General features: G+C 47.4%; 1 protein-coding gene across 1 annotated transcript in view; it reads right to left on the bottom strand.

Annotated features, from left to right (window-relative positions):
• The window catches only part of RRP9 (ribosomal RNA processing 9, U3 small nucleolar RNA binding protein), a gene marked incomplete in the record, with an annotated part of 550676 nt that overhangs the window by 280067 nt on the left and 254676 nt on the right, over nucleotides 1–15933 (bottom strand). The window contains 1 exon segment of the mRNA XM_044077476.1: nucleotides 15415–15515. Coding sequence (XP_043933411.1) covers nucleotides 15415–15515 — 101 coding nt within the window.

Below are 15933 nucleotides of genomic sequence, written 5' to 3'. Positions count from 1 at the left end.
TCGGTATAATATACAAATCTGTAGGCCTGAAAACACCCTCAGAAGCCGGTGCCTGCAGAGCGGCTCCGGACCCATCTAAGGTAGAGACACCCGCGGCTTCCACAATTGAAGCATCTCGCAGCATGCCGGACTCCGGATAGGTCTCAGTAGAGGCCTGCGAATTAGAAGTAGCGAGTATCAGAGGCTGTGAAAGCTCCTCACTGAGTACCGGCGAACTGGCGACTGGCTTAGGAGAATAAGAAGTTATGTACTCACCATAACGTTCCATCCGAGTAGGTAGCTTCATTTGTCTGCAACCTGTGGGTCTTGGATCCGATATCGGATCCGAGCCGGCAACTTGTTTCAAGCTAATGGATCTGAGCTCCTAGCTCCTCCCCTCACTCATAATCCCCTGCTAACCCTCCATGACCTCAGATCGAGTTTGCCCCTCAATATATACCCAAAAACGGGTATCCAACTAAAATAGATCCGAAAAAGGCCAGGGGGAAGGAGGGGGGATGGTTGCAGACAAATGAAGCTACCTACTCAGATGGAACGTTATGGTGAGTACATAACTTCTTAATCTGAAGTAGGAAGTTCATTTGTCAGCAACCTGTGGGACAGAGTCCCCAGCTACCTGAACCTTGGGTGGCCATCATGGAAGGATATTGCGAAGCACCGCAGAGCCAAAGGATGCTCTCCCTCTAGAAATCACGTCCAGTTTGTAGTGGTTAATAAAGGTATGAGATGAAGCCCAAGTGGCTGCTGAACAAATATCATCCAATGGAACGCTAGACTTGAAGGCCGCAGAAGTAGAGATGGAACGAGTGGAATGTGCACTAACTCCTTCCGGTGCGGGTCTCCCAGAGGCTTGGTACGCCAATAGGATACATTGAGAAATCCAGCGTGATAGAGATACTTTTGATATTGCTTTCCCCAAATTAAATTTGGCAAAGGAAACGAACAGCTGGTCGGATTGTCTGTGACCAGCTGTTCTAGGAGTATAAAAGCGAAGCTGCCTATGAACATCTAATGAGTGCAGCTTGTACTCCCCTTTATTCTGATATTTAGGGAAGAAAACCGGTAAATTTATGGATTGATTTATGTTGGTTTCTGATGCTATCTTGGGAAGAAAAGAGGGATTGATCCTGAGGTACACTCTGTCTGGGTGAAAGATCAAGTAAGGAGGCTTCACAGAAAGAGCTTGAAGCTCCGAAACTCTTTTTGCTGAAGTGATGGTTACAAGGAATGCTGTTTTCCAAAACAAGAATTTGAGATCTACTGAAGCAGTGGGTTCAAAAGGTGGAGCAGTCAAGGCTTGAAGAACTAGTGAAAGATCCCACGGTACGGCTTTTTTTAGGGTCTAAGCAAGAAGGTGCCCTTGAGAAAGGTTTTACACAACTTGGCCGACATCAAAGGCCCTGTATCATGTCCCACATGGTAATGTGAGATGGCTGCCAATTGCACTTTGACAGTTGAACAACTAGCCTTCCTGAAAAGTTCGGTTAGGAAGTCTAATATGGACGGAAGAGGAGCAGTAAAGGGATCTAGATCATGATGCTCTGTCCAGATGGAGAAACGTTTCCATTTACTGCGGTACACTTTCCTGGTGGAGGGCTTATGCGCTGCCACAAGGATGGCTTTGACTGGTGAAGAGATACCGGGAGTCCTAACTAAGAGTGGAACTGGAGCAACCAAGCTGTCAGTTTCAGATTGTCCAGGTTTGGGGTCGGTAAGTTCGACGGGTGGGAGATTAGATCCGGACTGGGATCCAGAATCCAAGGAGGATTCACTAGGTGAGACCACAGGTAAGGGAACCAAATTTGCCGAGGCCAGAATGGGGCTATGAGGATCATCCTGCTCCCCAACTGCAAGGCTTTCTGTAAGAGTTGCAGCATCAGGGGTAGAGGAGGACAGGCATAAAGTAGACCGGGTGGCCAAGCATGCACCAGAGCGTCTCTTGGAGTTTCCCCTGGAGGGGGAATCAGAGCAAAGAAATTGCCGCATTTGGTGTTTGAGGGAGACGCAAAAAGATCGCAGCAGGGTTGCCCCCATATATTGCGAATATTTGCTTCGCTACTAGTGGATTGAGAGACCACTCGTACGGAAGGGTGCGACTGAGTTTGTCCACGAGGATGTTGGTCCATCCCGGAATGTGCGTTGCAATCAGAAAGCGGTTGGTGGAGATCGCCCATTCCCATACTCTCATGGCTTCGCGGCATAGAGGGTAAGCTCTGGTTCCCCCCTGTTTGTTGATGTACCAGACAACCGACATGCTGTCCGACTGAATTGCAATCATTCCTATGGGGAGGAGATCCTGAAGTGCTTGCAACGCGAACAGCACCGCTCTCATCTCCAGAACGTTTATATGCAGGGAGGTCTCTGTGTCGTTCCACGTGCCTTGGACCGTCCTGCCTGAATAATGCCCCCCCACCCGAGGCGGGAGGCGTCTGTGGTCACCGTGGCGAGAGGGGGAGAGGTGCAGAAGGGACGGCCCGTATGGAGGTCCGAAGTTTGGAGCCACCATAATAGAGCCCTCCTGCAAGCCTTGCTGATAGCAATGGGGTGGTGAAGAGGAAGGGATAGAAAGGACCATTGCACTAGAAGTGTCCATTGCAGTACCCGCATGTTCAGACGGGCGCATGGAAGGAGCATAATCGCTGCCGCCCTGGAGCCTAGTGCCCTCAGGACCAATTCCGCTGGTGAAGTCTCTGATTGGAGGATAGCCCGCACATGGAGTTGCAAATTCCGGATTCTCTCAGAAGTTAGAAAGGCTCGTAGCTCTCTGGTGTCTATTCTGGCTCCTATGAATTCTATGACTTGTGTCGGGGCCAGAAGGGATTTGTTGGCATTGATGGTGATGCCTAACTGTGGGGCTAGGCGGAGAAAGAAATCTCTGGCTGAGCAAAGTAGATGCCTTGTTGGGGCGGTCAGGAGCCAGTCGCCCAGGTACGGAAAGACCTGTATTCCCTGGAGTCTCAGGTGGGCCGCAATCACTGCTAATACCTTGGTGAACACCCTGGGGGCTGTGGTGAGGCCAAAGGGAAGGACCCTGAACTGGTAGTGAATGGCTCCCTGCCGGAAGCGGAGGAACCTCCTGGATCGTCTGTCCATTAGAATGTGGTAGTACGCATCCTTGAGGTCTATAGAGCACATCCAATTGTTCTCCCTTAGAAGGGGGAGAATAGATTGAAGAGTGACTATTCGGAATTTTTCCTTGGTTACTGACAGGTTCAAGCGGGAAAGGTCTAGGATCGGTCTCAAGTCCCCCGTCTTTTTTGGCACCAAAAAGAACCTGGAGTAGAACCCTAATCCGAGCTGGTCTTGGGGGACGGGCTGGATGGCTCTTTCTTAGCAGCTGCTGAATTTCTGTGGCTGCGGCCTCACTCTGATCGGGTGGTACATCGGGGAGGTTCTTGAATTTGGGGACATGGAGTAATGGTATTTTGTACCCTCTGGATATAATGCGAAGCACCCAGCGGTCTGTCGTGATGGACTCCCATGCCGCTAGGTGCTCCGAGAAGCGCCCCCCGACTGCCTCCAGAGTGGAGCAGCCAGGCAACCCTTCAGGGCTGCTGCGTGGGCTGTTCAGAGAAAGGTTCTCTGGACCCAAAGTTTCTCGGAGCCCCTCTGCCCCTGGGGCGGCGTCCTCCCTGTCCTCCTCTGCCACGGAAGGACTGGTTGTCCGGAGCGGGTTGGGAATGTTGCGATTTCTGGAACCACATCTTCTTCTGACCCTTTTGGTTCTTCGAAAAGGACCGCTGGGGAGCAGAGAAGCGGACTCCGGCAGACAACGTCTTCCCGTCTTTCGCTCTGGGCAAGTGTCTCGAGAACCGTTTGCCAAACAGGGCAGAACCATCGAAGGTGTTCGCAAAAGACGCTTTAAAGGCTCCAAAGTCACAATGACGGAGCCAGGCCTGACGTCTCATGACTAGGCCTGCTCCGCTAGCCCTAGCGGCTCCCTCTGTGGCGTGGGACAACAGCCGCATAGAGGTATTTGAAATTGATCTCAGAGTGGCCATTGGTGGAGTACAATTGCTTGTCATCCGCCGACATGGACTCAGGAGGAGGCAGCATATTCTTTGATAAGATCCCGCTGCATCCTGATGACATGTGCCATATAGTTCAGAGACCTTACCGAAGGTCGCTGAACTAAAACTCGCTTCCTAAGCGGTCCATCGAGCGGGACTCCTTGCTCGGTGGATGGACTGAGGCTCTCCTGAGCCAGTTCCCTCTTCGTGGCTGCCGCCGTCAACATGGCATCTACGGGGCCCTTACTCCAGTGCGATCGGTCTGAGGGGGCTAAGTATTCTGTCCGGCGGGCATTTTATTGGCTCCACGGTGTCCGGATCCTTCCACGCCCTGGTGGTAATGAGGTCCACCAAGGGGTGGCGGAGGGACACCCAAGTGGTAGACGGGCCTGCTTCAAATGCCTCCAGAAACACTGACTTGTCGGAGGAAGACTTGGGGGCAGACAACCCACCTCTGATCCTCAGCATCTCCATGATGTCTCCAAAGGAGACATCCTCAGGGGGTGATCTTGGAGAGCCTTCCCCTTCCTCCAAGTCTGTGTCCTCAGTCAAGGACTCAGGGGAGTCCACGTGCCTCCTCTTGCACTTATGCTTGTGGGGCACTTCCTCGGGGGGGCTGTCCGAGGAGGCCTCGCCAGCAACATCTTGTTCCAATGGAACCATCTGGGACATTGAAGCAGGCTGTCCCTTTGGCCGGGTGATGGAAGCCTGGCCCAGCAGAGAGGGAGTGCAGGGAGGAGCCGAGACAAGGACCGGGGGGGTCCGGATGCTCTCAACAGAGCCCTCTCCACAACATCGAAGCCGAGGGGAACCACTCTCTCTTGATCCAGTAGGTTCCCACTGGATCCGATGAAGGATCGGAACGGCCGAGACCATCGGATCCGGGACCAGTGCGCCCGACCTGGACGGAGCCGAAGGCACACTGAATCCCTCGGATCCGGCTCGGGCCACGGCTCCGAGGTCGGATCCGCAGGCTCGAGGGCAGGGTCGGATCCGTACCAAGTACTGTCGGCGACCCACCCCGGCTCCAACGCTGCTCGGCTCGAATGCTCCGAACCCGATAGCGGGTCGGAGAAGGAGCAATAGGATGGAAAAAGGTGTGAGCTCCCGAGAGGGGGAGAAGAGCACTCCCATCTGCAGCTGGGCCTGGATGAACCTTCGCATCATCCGTCCAAGTCTGCATCGGACATACTAAAGGTCGATCTCGAAGAGGTCACCGAGGCAGGCCTGGAATGCCACCTCGATGACCTCGATGGAGATCGGGACTCCTCCTCCTCGGGCCTTGGGGAGAAACAAGGGGATCGGAGCCGAGGAGGAGGAGACCTAAGCAGTGGAGGGAGAAGCCCGCTTAGCTGGCGGGGCGAAGGAGGTCTCGGCCCGCCGTGGTGCTTCTCCCTCCGTTTCTCCCTCCTTGGCTCCCTGTCCTCCGACACTTTAGCGGGAGTTTGAGTCCCGGACGGAGGAAGGGGGGCAGGAATGGCAGCAACCACAGCCTGTGGTGGAGCCACGGGAGCAGCGGAGGCCGGAGCCGAGTCTGGGGGTAAAAGTCCCGCCAAGACCAGCTTCGACCTCCGCTCTTTCAGTGCCCTGGGGTTGAACGCTGCACAAATGGTACAGCCTGAGGTGAGGTGTTCAACCCCAAGGCACCGACCCAGTGTGGCCATCAGCCGGGGAGAGCTTATGGCCACACTCGGTACATTTAGAAAAAAAGGCTTTTGGGGCCTCAGCCATACTTAAAGAAAAGTAATGTAACACACATACACAGGCCCCAAAACACAACACACAACACACACACTCTAACGACCAGCGAAGGGAGGGAAAAGTACAGTTTTGTACCTACCATAAATGTAGATGTCTGATAGGCATGCATCTGCAGTCCTTACAAATGGGTTGTCCTGTCGTCAGGCAGCCCTTCGGTCGGCCGGATTCCAAAGTCTGGGTCTGGCATCGGCTGGTGTCGCACTTCACCCGACGTCATAGCGGCAGTTCTTCGGGTATAAAGGCATCAGCCGACGCCATTTTCCTCAGTGTTTCTTGCCCCAGATGCCAGGTGCCCTCTAGGAAGGCTAAATTTGGATAAATGCAAATGGTTCCAAATAGTAGAGAGCAAACAAAAATAAGCATGTATGTACATATATACAAACAAATACACCATAATAGATTCCCCCAGCTAGCTACAAGATGGCAAATACCCTAGGAGTACCACAGAGGGGAAGGAGGGTAATCCTGACTGCAGATGCATGCCTATCGGACATCTACATTTATGGTAGGTACAAAACTGTACTATGTCCTTCAAGGATGCATCTGCAGTCCTTACAAATGGGTAGAATACCATAGCCAAACTGGGGGAGGAGGAGAAATAAGATTATGGTGTAGTTAAGATCCCTTGCAAATCAGCAGTGGCAAAACCTGCTCGGGATCTGGAGTATAAAGGTAAATTATAATGCTTGGCAAATGTATGCACGGAGCTCCAAGTAGCAGCCTCTAAAATGTTCTTGGTAGCCACTCCTCGTAAGAAAGCTGTGGTAGTGGCTGTAGCCGTTGTAGAGTGAGGCCTGATGTTTTCTGGAGTTTTCTTCCCATGGTAGGAGTAACAAAATCTAATGCAATTTCCTATCCACTTAGAGATTGTCTGTTTTGAAATTGCTTTTCCTTCCATTCCTGTCGCATATGCTACCAGTAGCTGGTCAGTCTTTCTATTGCTCTTGGTCCTGTCCAGGTAGTAGCGTAATTGTCTATGTACATCCAAGGTATGCAACAGTCTTTCTCCCCTGTTCTGTGGGTTGGGGAAGAATGTTGGTAGGTGGATAGCTTGATTTAAAGATACCCTGGAGACCACCTTTGGCATAAAAGAAGGATTAGTTCTCATGGACACTCTGTCTTGATGGAAGATCAGGAAGGGCTGTACTGCCATTAATGCCTGTAGCTCAGATACCCTTCTTGCTGAAGTGATTGCAAGCAGGAAAGCAGTTTTCCATGATAAGTACTGTAAATTCTGCTGTTGCTGCTGGCTCGAGAGGAGGGAGTGTCAATTTTTCTAGCACAAAGTTCAAGTCCCATGATGGCAATGGTGGCTTCCTAGGTGGCTTTACATTTTTAATCCCTCTCAGAAACTGCCTGAGCAGAGGATGTGAGAAGACTGGAGGATCCAAGTTGTATTCTGCTGAAATAGCTGATGCATGAATCTTAATGGAAGAATAGGACAGACAGTTGTGGAAGAGCTCTGCCAAGTATTCCAGGATGTTAGCTATGCTTACCAGTGACACATTCTCTCCTTTTGCCGTACTCCAAATGAGATATCTTTTCCATTTTGCTGAATAATTTTTTCTTGTTGAGGGTCTGCGAGCCTCCAAGGTAATGTCTTTAACCCTTTGAGATAAATCTGGGTTATTTGGTCTTATGCAATGTTCCAGGCAGCCAGCTGCAGTGTTTTCAGGTTTGGATGCAGGTTTTTGAAGTTGTTCTGTGTTAACAGCAAGGGAACTAGGGGCAGAGGCCATATTTGTTCCAGAGACATGCTCCTCAGTAATGGGTACCAATGTTGCCTTGGCCAGTCTGGAGCTATCAGGATGATCCTTGGACGGTCTTCTTTGATCTTCAATAGCACCTTGTGCATCAAAGGAAGAGGTGGGAATGTATATGCTGTCAGGTTTTTCCAACTGAACGATAGGGAATCCACTTTCCAGGCAAGTGGGTGGTACGTCCTTGTGCAGAATTTTTTCAGTTGGTGATTGTGTGGGGATGCAAATAAGTCTATTTCTGGTAGTCCCCATTTCCCTGTAATGGTTTTGAAGATGTCCGGATGCAGCATCCATTCGTGGGCATCCGTGGTAGTTCTGCTTAGGATGTCTGCTAGTATATTTTCTTTTCCTGGCACAAAAATTGCTTGAAGCTGAATGTTGAAGCTCAGTGCCACATTCCAGAGGTCCATTGCTATCCGGCATAGAGGGTATGAATGTGTGCCTCCCTGTTTGTTGATGTACCACATAACTGTGGTGTTGTCCGTCCTTATCAGCAGTTGACCCTGTCGAAGAAATGGTCTGAATGCCTGAATTGCCAGTTTTACTGCCAGCATTTCCTTTTGATTTATGTGTAGGTGCTGCTGGTCTTGAGCCCATAAGCCTTGTATGCACTTGTCCAGCATGTGCGCCCCCCCAACCGAGGTCTGAGGCGTCTGTTGTGATGGTCTGGCTTGGTTGAGTGCTGTGGAAGGGCAGTCCCTTGTTTGATTGGCAGGCCTGAGCCCACCATTGGAATTCTTGTTTTAGGCATGGAATTATTGGAATCTGGGTTTCTAGGCTGTGCTTGTGCTGAGACCATAAATTCCTTAGGTACCACTGTAACTTCCTCATATGTAGTCTGGCATGTGGAATCAATATTATGCAGGATGCCATGTAACCGAGAGCTTGCAGGACTTTTCTTGCTGTTAGCTGGTTCTGCTTTGTTAATGCCATGAAGTAGAGAGGGAGTTGCTCCTGTTTTTCTACTGTCAGGAATGCCATTTGTTTTGATGTGCCCAAATCTGCACCCAAGAAGGTTATCCTTTGGGATGGTATCAGCCTTGACTTTTTTATATTGACTGTGTATCCCAGGGCTTGTAGTAGATGAATGACCCTTTCCAAATCTTTTGTTAATTTGTTTTTGTTGTCCGCTTGTAACAGGCAGTCGTCCAGGTAAGGATAAATTTGAATTCCCTGAAGCCTGCAATGAGCAATTACTGATGCCAGGCATTTCGTGAATACTCTGGGCGCAGTAGATAAGCCAAAGGGCAATGCTAAGAATTGATAATGCTCTGATCCTGCAAGAAATCTGAGGTATCTTCTGCAATTTGGTCATATGGGGACGTGCAGGTATGCCTCCTTAAGATCTAGAGTTACCAGCCAAGACTCCTTGCCCAGCATGGGAAGAAGCTGCTGTAGGGTCAGCATTTTGAATTTTGGAACAATGAGATATGTGTTTAGAGCGGACAGGTCGAGAATAGGTCTCCATTGGTTTTCTTTTCTTGGTACCAGGAAGAGTCTGGAGTAAAATCCTTGTCCTTGTTCCATAGATGGTACCCTTTCTATAGCTCTCATCCTTAGTGAGTTATTTGTTCTAGAGCTTCTGTCTTCTGATTTGGAGGTAGGTTTGGCATTCCTCTCTTCCTTGGTAGAGTATGGAAGTGAAACCTGTAACCTTGGTCTATTGTCTGTAAAATCCATTTGTCTCCTGTGATGTGATGCCAGTTTACTGAAAATAAGGCTAGCTTCCCGCCTAAGGGTGCTTCTAGTTGTTCCCTGGTAGGCGGTGCCAGAGCCAAGTCACTGTGATTGTCCTGTGGAAGTGGTGGTGGCTGGATCTGTGGCTGTACCTCGCTGGTTGTTAGCCTGCCACTGACGTCCCCTGTAGGCACCTCTGGATTGACCCCTGCCTCTTGAGCGTCTATTTCTGCCTCTCGGAGCTCTGTAGGTGTCTGGAAAGGACCAATTCTTGGAAGGCCAGTTCCTGCTAAACCTTGGAGGCTGGACCTGCAAGAAATCCTTAACTGTCTGAACAGATTTTGCTTTGTCTTCCACCTTCTTCAGCACCTGCTGCGCAGGGGAGCCAAACAAATTGAGCTTATCCATGGGAGCATCTAGGAGCTTTGATTTTACATGGTCTGGTAAGGACTGCTCTTTCAACCATGCATGTCTTCTGATCACTGTGCCAGTCATGGCTGATCTAAAGGAAGCCTCCAGTGCATCATAGCCGCATTTTAAGGAATGATTACTGACCTGCTGAATGTTATGTACCATTTCCTGTACAGATTTTTTGTCTAATGGTTCATCCGAGGACAGTTTTTTAGTTAATTGGTCTAACATAAATTCCTGATACTGAATCATGTGGAATTGACAGTTCAAGGCCCTAGCTGAAAGAGTAGCAGAAGTGTAAACTTTTTTACCCCATCTCTAAGGCCCTAGATTCCCTTTCAGAGGGGAGGGGGTTTTTGGTAGAAGCTGCTACAGCCTTGGGTCCCTGGGAGATAGTTTCGGGATCTGCAAAGGGCCTTATACAAATGATAATGTGTGTCCGGAACCCTGTAGTACCTATCGGGCTTAGCAGGGGCCGGAGGAAGAGAATCAGGAGCAGTACAAGCATCATTAAAAGCATCATCCACAACAGTAAGTACTGGAGGAATGGCTAAAGGCCTATGCTGTGGCAAATGCAAAAAGGTTCTAAGCCTTTTCCTAGAGTCTGAAAAATCCTGGCCCTGCCATTGGAATTGTTCCCTCATAGCATGCAAGGTTTCCCCAAAAGAAAATTCCTCAGGCGGAGAGGCAGAAGGAATGGAGTCTTCTGCATCAGAGTCCTATCTGACTCATCAGAGGATCCATCTGAACAAACTGGCTCAGGGGGCTCTACTCTGGTCCTCTTCTCTGGAGGTGGGTGAGAGGCCCTGTCTGGAAGTGGTTGGGATCCCCGGATCAAAGAAATGAGATCCTCTGCTAGACTAAGCGTTTGTGAACTGGAACTAGGCCTGTGAGAGGGGGTCTTAGCAGGCACCGATTTGGTAGATTTTGCTGCTTTAGCCCTGGCAAAGGCCTTAATAGACATGGATGCAGGAGGCCTAGCAGCTCCACGTGCAGGGGTAGAAATATCCAAAGGGATAGTATCAGATAAATCTGCGATCCTGCAAGAGCAGGTGGGATTTCAGTAGCAGATTCAGCCTGGCTGGATGAGGCCTCGGTAAGTGGCAAGGTTTCGGCCGAAGGAAGGACCGTGGACTCGGTTTCAGCCGAAACCGAGACACTCGCGGTTGGCTTAACCGCGGTTTCGGCCGAAACCGCGGACCGCGAATGTCAGTCCTTTTCCTTGCGTTTTTTAGAAATTTGCGTAGTCGGAGTATCCGACGGCATAATGCAAGCAAAATCGGAGCCAAAAAACTCTTCAGCAAATTCCGACCGACGTCTAAGCGTCCGTCGGTTGAAAGAAGCACAGGCTAGACAAGCTGCTACGTCGTGGTCTGGGCCTAAACAAGGTAAGCAGTAAGAGTGGAAATCTTTATGAGGTATTTGTTTCCCACAAGTTAAACAGTTATTCACTTTTTCTGACATCGGCTGAGGCAAGAAAGAGTCCCCAACGGGGTACTTAGCTTTTTAGAAGTCTTTGGTACTTGTAGTAGTAATCTCTGATTCTGACCGACCGGCACTTGCGAACAGCTTCTGCTTCAGGCGCCACGCGGCAAGAAAGACTAAGGAAAATGGCGTCGGCTGATGCCTTTATACCCGAAGAACTGCCGCTATGACGTCGGGTGAAGTGCGACACCAGCCGATGCCAGACCCAGACTTTGGAATCCGGCCGACCGAAGGGCTGCCTGACGACAGGACAACCCATTTGTAAGGACTGCAGATGCGTCCTTGAAGGACATCTACTTAAAAGGAATTATTTTTACTCTAAAGGGAACCTAACGCTTACACACTTAATATTTTTGAGAAAAAAAAAGAAAGTTGACAGAAAAATATCAACTTAACTGCCAAGTACTAGATGAGCTCACAGGAATCCAGCTATCCACAAGCGCGGCAAACTAGATCTGAGGTCATGGAGGGTTAGCAGGGGATTATGGGTGAGGGGAGGAGCTAGGAGCTCGGATCCATTAGCTTGAAACAAGTTGCCGGCTCGGATCCGATATCGGATCCAAGACCCACAGGTTGCTGACAAATGAACTCCCTACTTCAGATGCGTCGTCGTCAGTTTTGGACCTAGACGGTCTGTTTTTTCTTTGCATTTTTTTAGGTATTTCGGTAGTTGGACTGCTAACCAATGACATTTCTGGATAATTAAAGCGTGATCCAAAATATTTAAAAGCAAAAATATACCAACGTTTAATAGTGCGTTCATTAAATTTAGCACTAAACCGACAGCAAGGCACATTGTGGTCAGGGCCTAGGCAAAGAATACAGTACAAATGAAAATCTTTATGAGGTATTTGCTTCCCACAAGTTATGCAATTATTAACTTTTACTGACATCATTAAGGAGCAAGAAAAAGTTATCCCAATGGGGTACTTAGCTTTTTAGTTGAAAACTTTGGTTCTGAAACTCTAAAACGAAAATTTCAGGAGTCGGCCGACTGGCACTTGCGAACTGCTTCTGCTTCAGGCACCGTGCAGCAAGAAAGACTGATGTAATAGCGTCGGCTGCATGTTGTATACCCCTAACGACCTGACGTCATGGAAGAAGGGACAGCAACCGACGCAGGACCCAAGACTTTGTTAATCAGGCCGACTGAGGGCAACCTGACAGCAGATTACCCAAATATAATGACTGCAACAGTGAAACACGAAGAACATCACTGGAAACATGAGCCAAAAAGCGTTGTAGAAAATGATGAAGTTTATATCACATGGGATTGTCCATTGCCAACAGTTCAAAAAATAGATTCAAGAAAACCAGATACAGCAGTCTATGAAAAGGAGACAAAAGTAGCATTGATTACTGAAAGCACTACACCCAGGAACTACAGTGTCTTATGTACAGAGATACACAAAGTCAAAAACTACCAGGACTTGCACGCAGAAACGAGGGCAATGTGGAAGAAAGATACCCAGACAGTTCCAGTAGTAGCAGGAGCAATGGGTCTTAAAAAAAAGAATTTACAATCCTACTTAGACATGTTACCACTGCGGTGGTGGTGCTGCGGTAGCGCTGTCGCCTCACAGTAAGACGCTGTCCTGTTCCATTTTCAGCTAGAGAGTCTTCTGTCTGGAGACATGCGTGAATGGGCGTATCTTCGTTGAAGGTTGTGCATCAGAGCTGGCAACTCTGCACGTAAAAATCTACTGCCAATCATTAGCGGACTGGAGTTCCACTGTGGCGACCCCTAACTGGGAAAAGCCGAAAGACACAACAACAACAACAACTTAGACATGTTACCGATACATGTAACACCATATAAATTGCAGGAGTCCCTAGAGGGCACATTGTGGGTGCTGTGAAGAACACTTCTGGCTAACATCAATGACTGAAACAATACTAATTTCATGAATTTTACTTACACATTGACTTAGGAATGGGGTCCATCCCAGTCATGGTATTAGAAACCCAAAAGAGGTTGAGAAAGTAAAAAAGGACATGTCTGACCTCAGTTTCATAACAGTGGAAGAAGAAACACCAGAGGAACTTGGAAAGAACAGCAAAGGAATGAAGCAATGCCTCTACAGGATCCACTACCACTGCCACTAGCTGAAGCATTGATTGAATAGTCGGTGACTGCAAGGATTTGCATTTAGTAACATTTTTCTTTTTAGGTACAGCAGGAGAAGAACCATCAGGACAGGAGGGAGTATCTACATTGAGACAGAGGAAGAAACCTAATTGCCAGTAAGTAGTGATGGAAAGCGCTGGTCAGAAGATGTTTACAAGCATCACACACACACACTTACACTTCTCCAAACAGTCCTAAAACAAAGGTAAACAGGTGCACAAGCAGTACATAAAGTACCTGACTGAACCGTAGTTTCCTTGCACTTTTATGAATGAAACAAACACTCAGGTAAGTTGTCGTGAAGTACATACAACTATGAACATTGTAGCACAAACACCTAAACTCAAAAGTTGCAAAAGCAGTACACTATTTAACACAAAAATGGCCCCCAATAAAAGACACAAGTCTCTAAAGCTAGTAAGGCAGTTCCTGACAGGAAAATACCAATATTTAAACTAATATTGTTTTTTTTTTTTTTTTTTTTTTTAAAGAAAAACAAATATCTTTTAATCTTAAAAAGGGCAATACATTCTGCATGAAAGAAGTCTCCAAAGGGGTGTTATCTGCCAGAAATAGAGCTGCAGACCAACTGCTGCTACTGAGAAGTCCTTTAGTTGATTCCTGTGAGGTGGCAAGAAAGTACTGATGTCACTTCCTGTTGTCTGCTATTTAACTGATTATCACTGGCAAATAAGCAACCTGAGGGAAAGTATGGGAGGGATCCAGAGCTTTTGTACTAAGCCGGTTATTTCCTAGGCTGGAAAAAATGAAATAACCAAAGGCTACTGCAGCAGCGGGAACAATGAACATCCTCACCTACACACCCAAGCAGTCCCCTTCAATCAGCTGTAATTCCTCAGGAGATGCTCTGTACTCTTCACATATCTCTAAAGTCTGGAATGCTCTCCCCCTCACACTCTGACACACTAGGCACAGCACAACATCCAGAACAGAACCACAAAAGGACATTATGGAATCCTGGCTCTGCTCTTGCTCTAATCCAGGTTAACTTCAATCCCACACACATCCTGTCATAGCTAACCATCCTGCTATGTTTTTTCCCCACTGACATTCAAACTAAATTGCTTCCCATCAGATCTTAGTTCCTCCTCTTTATCTACCCTTATTCCACTGCGCACTCACTCTTTCTCAAACCATGATCTCCATTGTACAGAAAGAAAGAAGAATGAAATATGTTTAGTTTATCAAAATGATGAAACTACATTCCCAACATAAAGTATAGCAACAGCAGTTTTTAAAGATATTCAGTACTGTCTGTGCTACTTACAATAAAAACAAACAAACATGAAAAAGTCATGCACTTCGCAGAGTAAATTAACTTTAAAGATGGACACTATAATGGTGTCGGGGTTGCCTCACAACCCTTGATTCTTCTCTTCAGTTCCTGGATGGGCTGCCCTCTCTATGTCCTCCCTATATCTGTATGGGTTTTCATCACATACTCTGTATTCTTCCATGTAGGTTGGCAACTGGATGGTGTGTGTGTATGTGTGTGTGTGTATATGTGTATGTGTATATGTGTGTGTATGTGTGTGTGTGTATATATGTGTATGTGTATATGTGTTTGTGTATATATGTGTGTGTGTATATATGTGTATATGTGTGTGTGTATATATGTGTATATGTGTATATGTGTGTGTGTATATATATGTGTATATGTGTGTGTATATATGTGTATATGTGTGTGTATGTGTATATGTGCGTGTGTATATATGTGTATATGTGTTTGTGTATATATGTGTATATGTGTGTGCATATATGTGTATATGTGTGTGTGTATATATGTGTGGGTGTGTGTGTGTGTGTCTCTTATGATGAAGAGGCATCTTGTCCAGCAGAAGTTCTCTGTCTTGTGCTCACTGATTTCCAGGATAGATTCCCATTCCTCTGCAACCATGAAATGGATAAACTGCATACTGGAAAATGAATAGCCTAAACTAATGAACCTTCAAGCTTTATTCTCAAGTTTCAGTCATATTTTGTACTCTGTGCATTCAGTAACAGTAACTTAGGTAAATGAAAAATCCAACAACGCAGTTTTAGTAACTGTAAAGCATTTAGACTGCACATCATATTCACAACTACTTCGAACATGCTGCATTATAAGCAGCAAGAAAACAGAGGAAAGCAAAACCAAGAAAGTAGAGGAAAACTAACTTACAGAGTTTCCACATAAGCATTTTCACTGACATTCCACACTTTCACTGAGCGGTCATGTGATGCACTGTACAGCTGATGTGTTCCTTTCCTGAATGACAACCCCTGAAAAACAAAATCTGTGATTCACTCAATCTGATCAGAAGATGGACATTATTCAAAGTAACATCATGGCATCACATTTAAAAAAAAATTGAGCAGCCAGTTTAATAGTGAATTAAGGATTTACAGGGTAACTGTTGCTTCAGACATATTTACAAGTACAGCACTATTTAAAGACAAAGGTTTTAAGATCCTTAAAAACAAACCAGAAAACAACCATAAGAATCAGAGACCATTTCCTGTACTTGTTGTAGAATAAGAAGTTATGTACCTACCATAACGTTCCATGTTAGTTGTCTTCTTCTCGCCTTCTTTCTTGCTGGATGGGTTCGGAGCCGATCCTCGGCTCCGACTCGGCCTTATACTAAAGCTCGAGAGCTATTTACCGGCTTGAGGCCCTCCTCATATCCCACAATGCTAG

Source organism: Protopterus annectens, chromosome 7.part0 (assembly GCF_019279795.1).
Source record: "Protopterus annectens isolate FY-2018-M chromosome 7.part0, PAN1.0, whole genome shotgun sequence".
Taxonomy (NCBI): Eukaryota; Metazoa; Chordata; order Ceratodontiformes; family Protopteridae; genus Protopterus; species Protopterus annectens.
The sequence above is the reverse complement of the archived record's forward strand: the minus strand, read 5'-3'. Positions and strand labels throughout refer to the sequence as shown.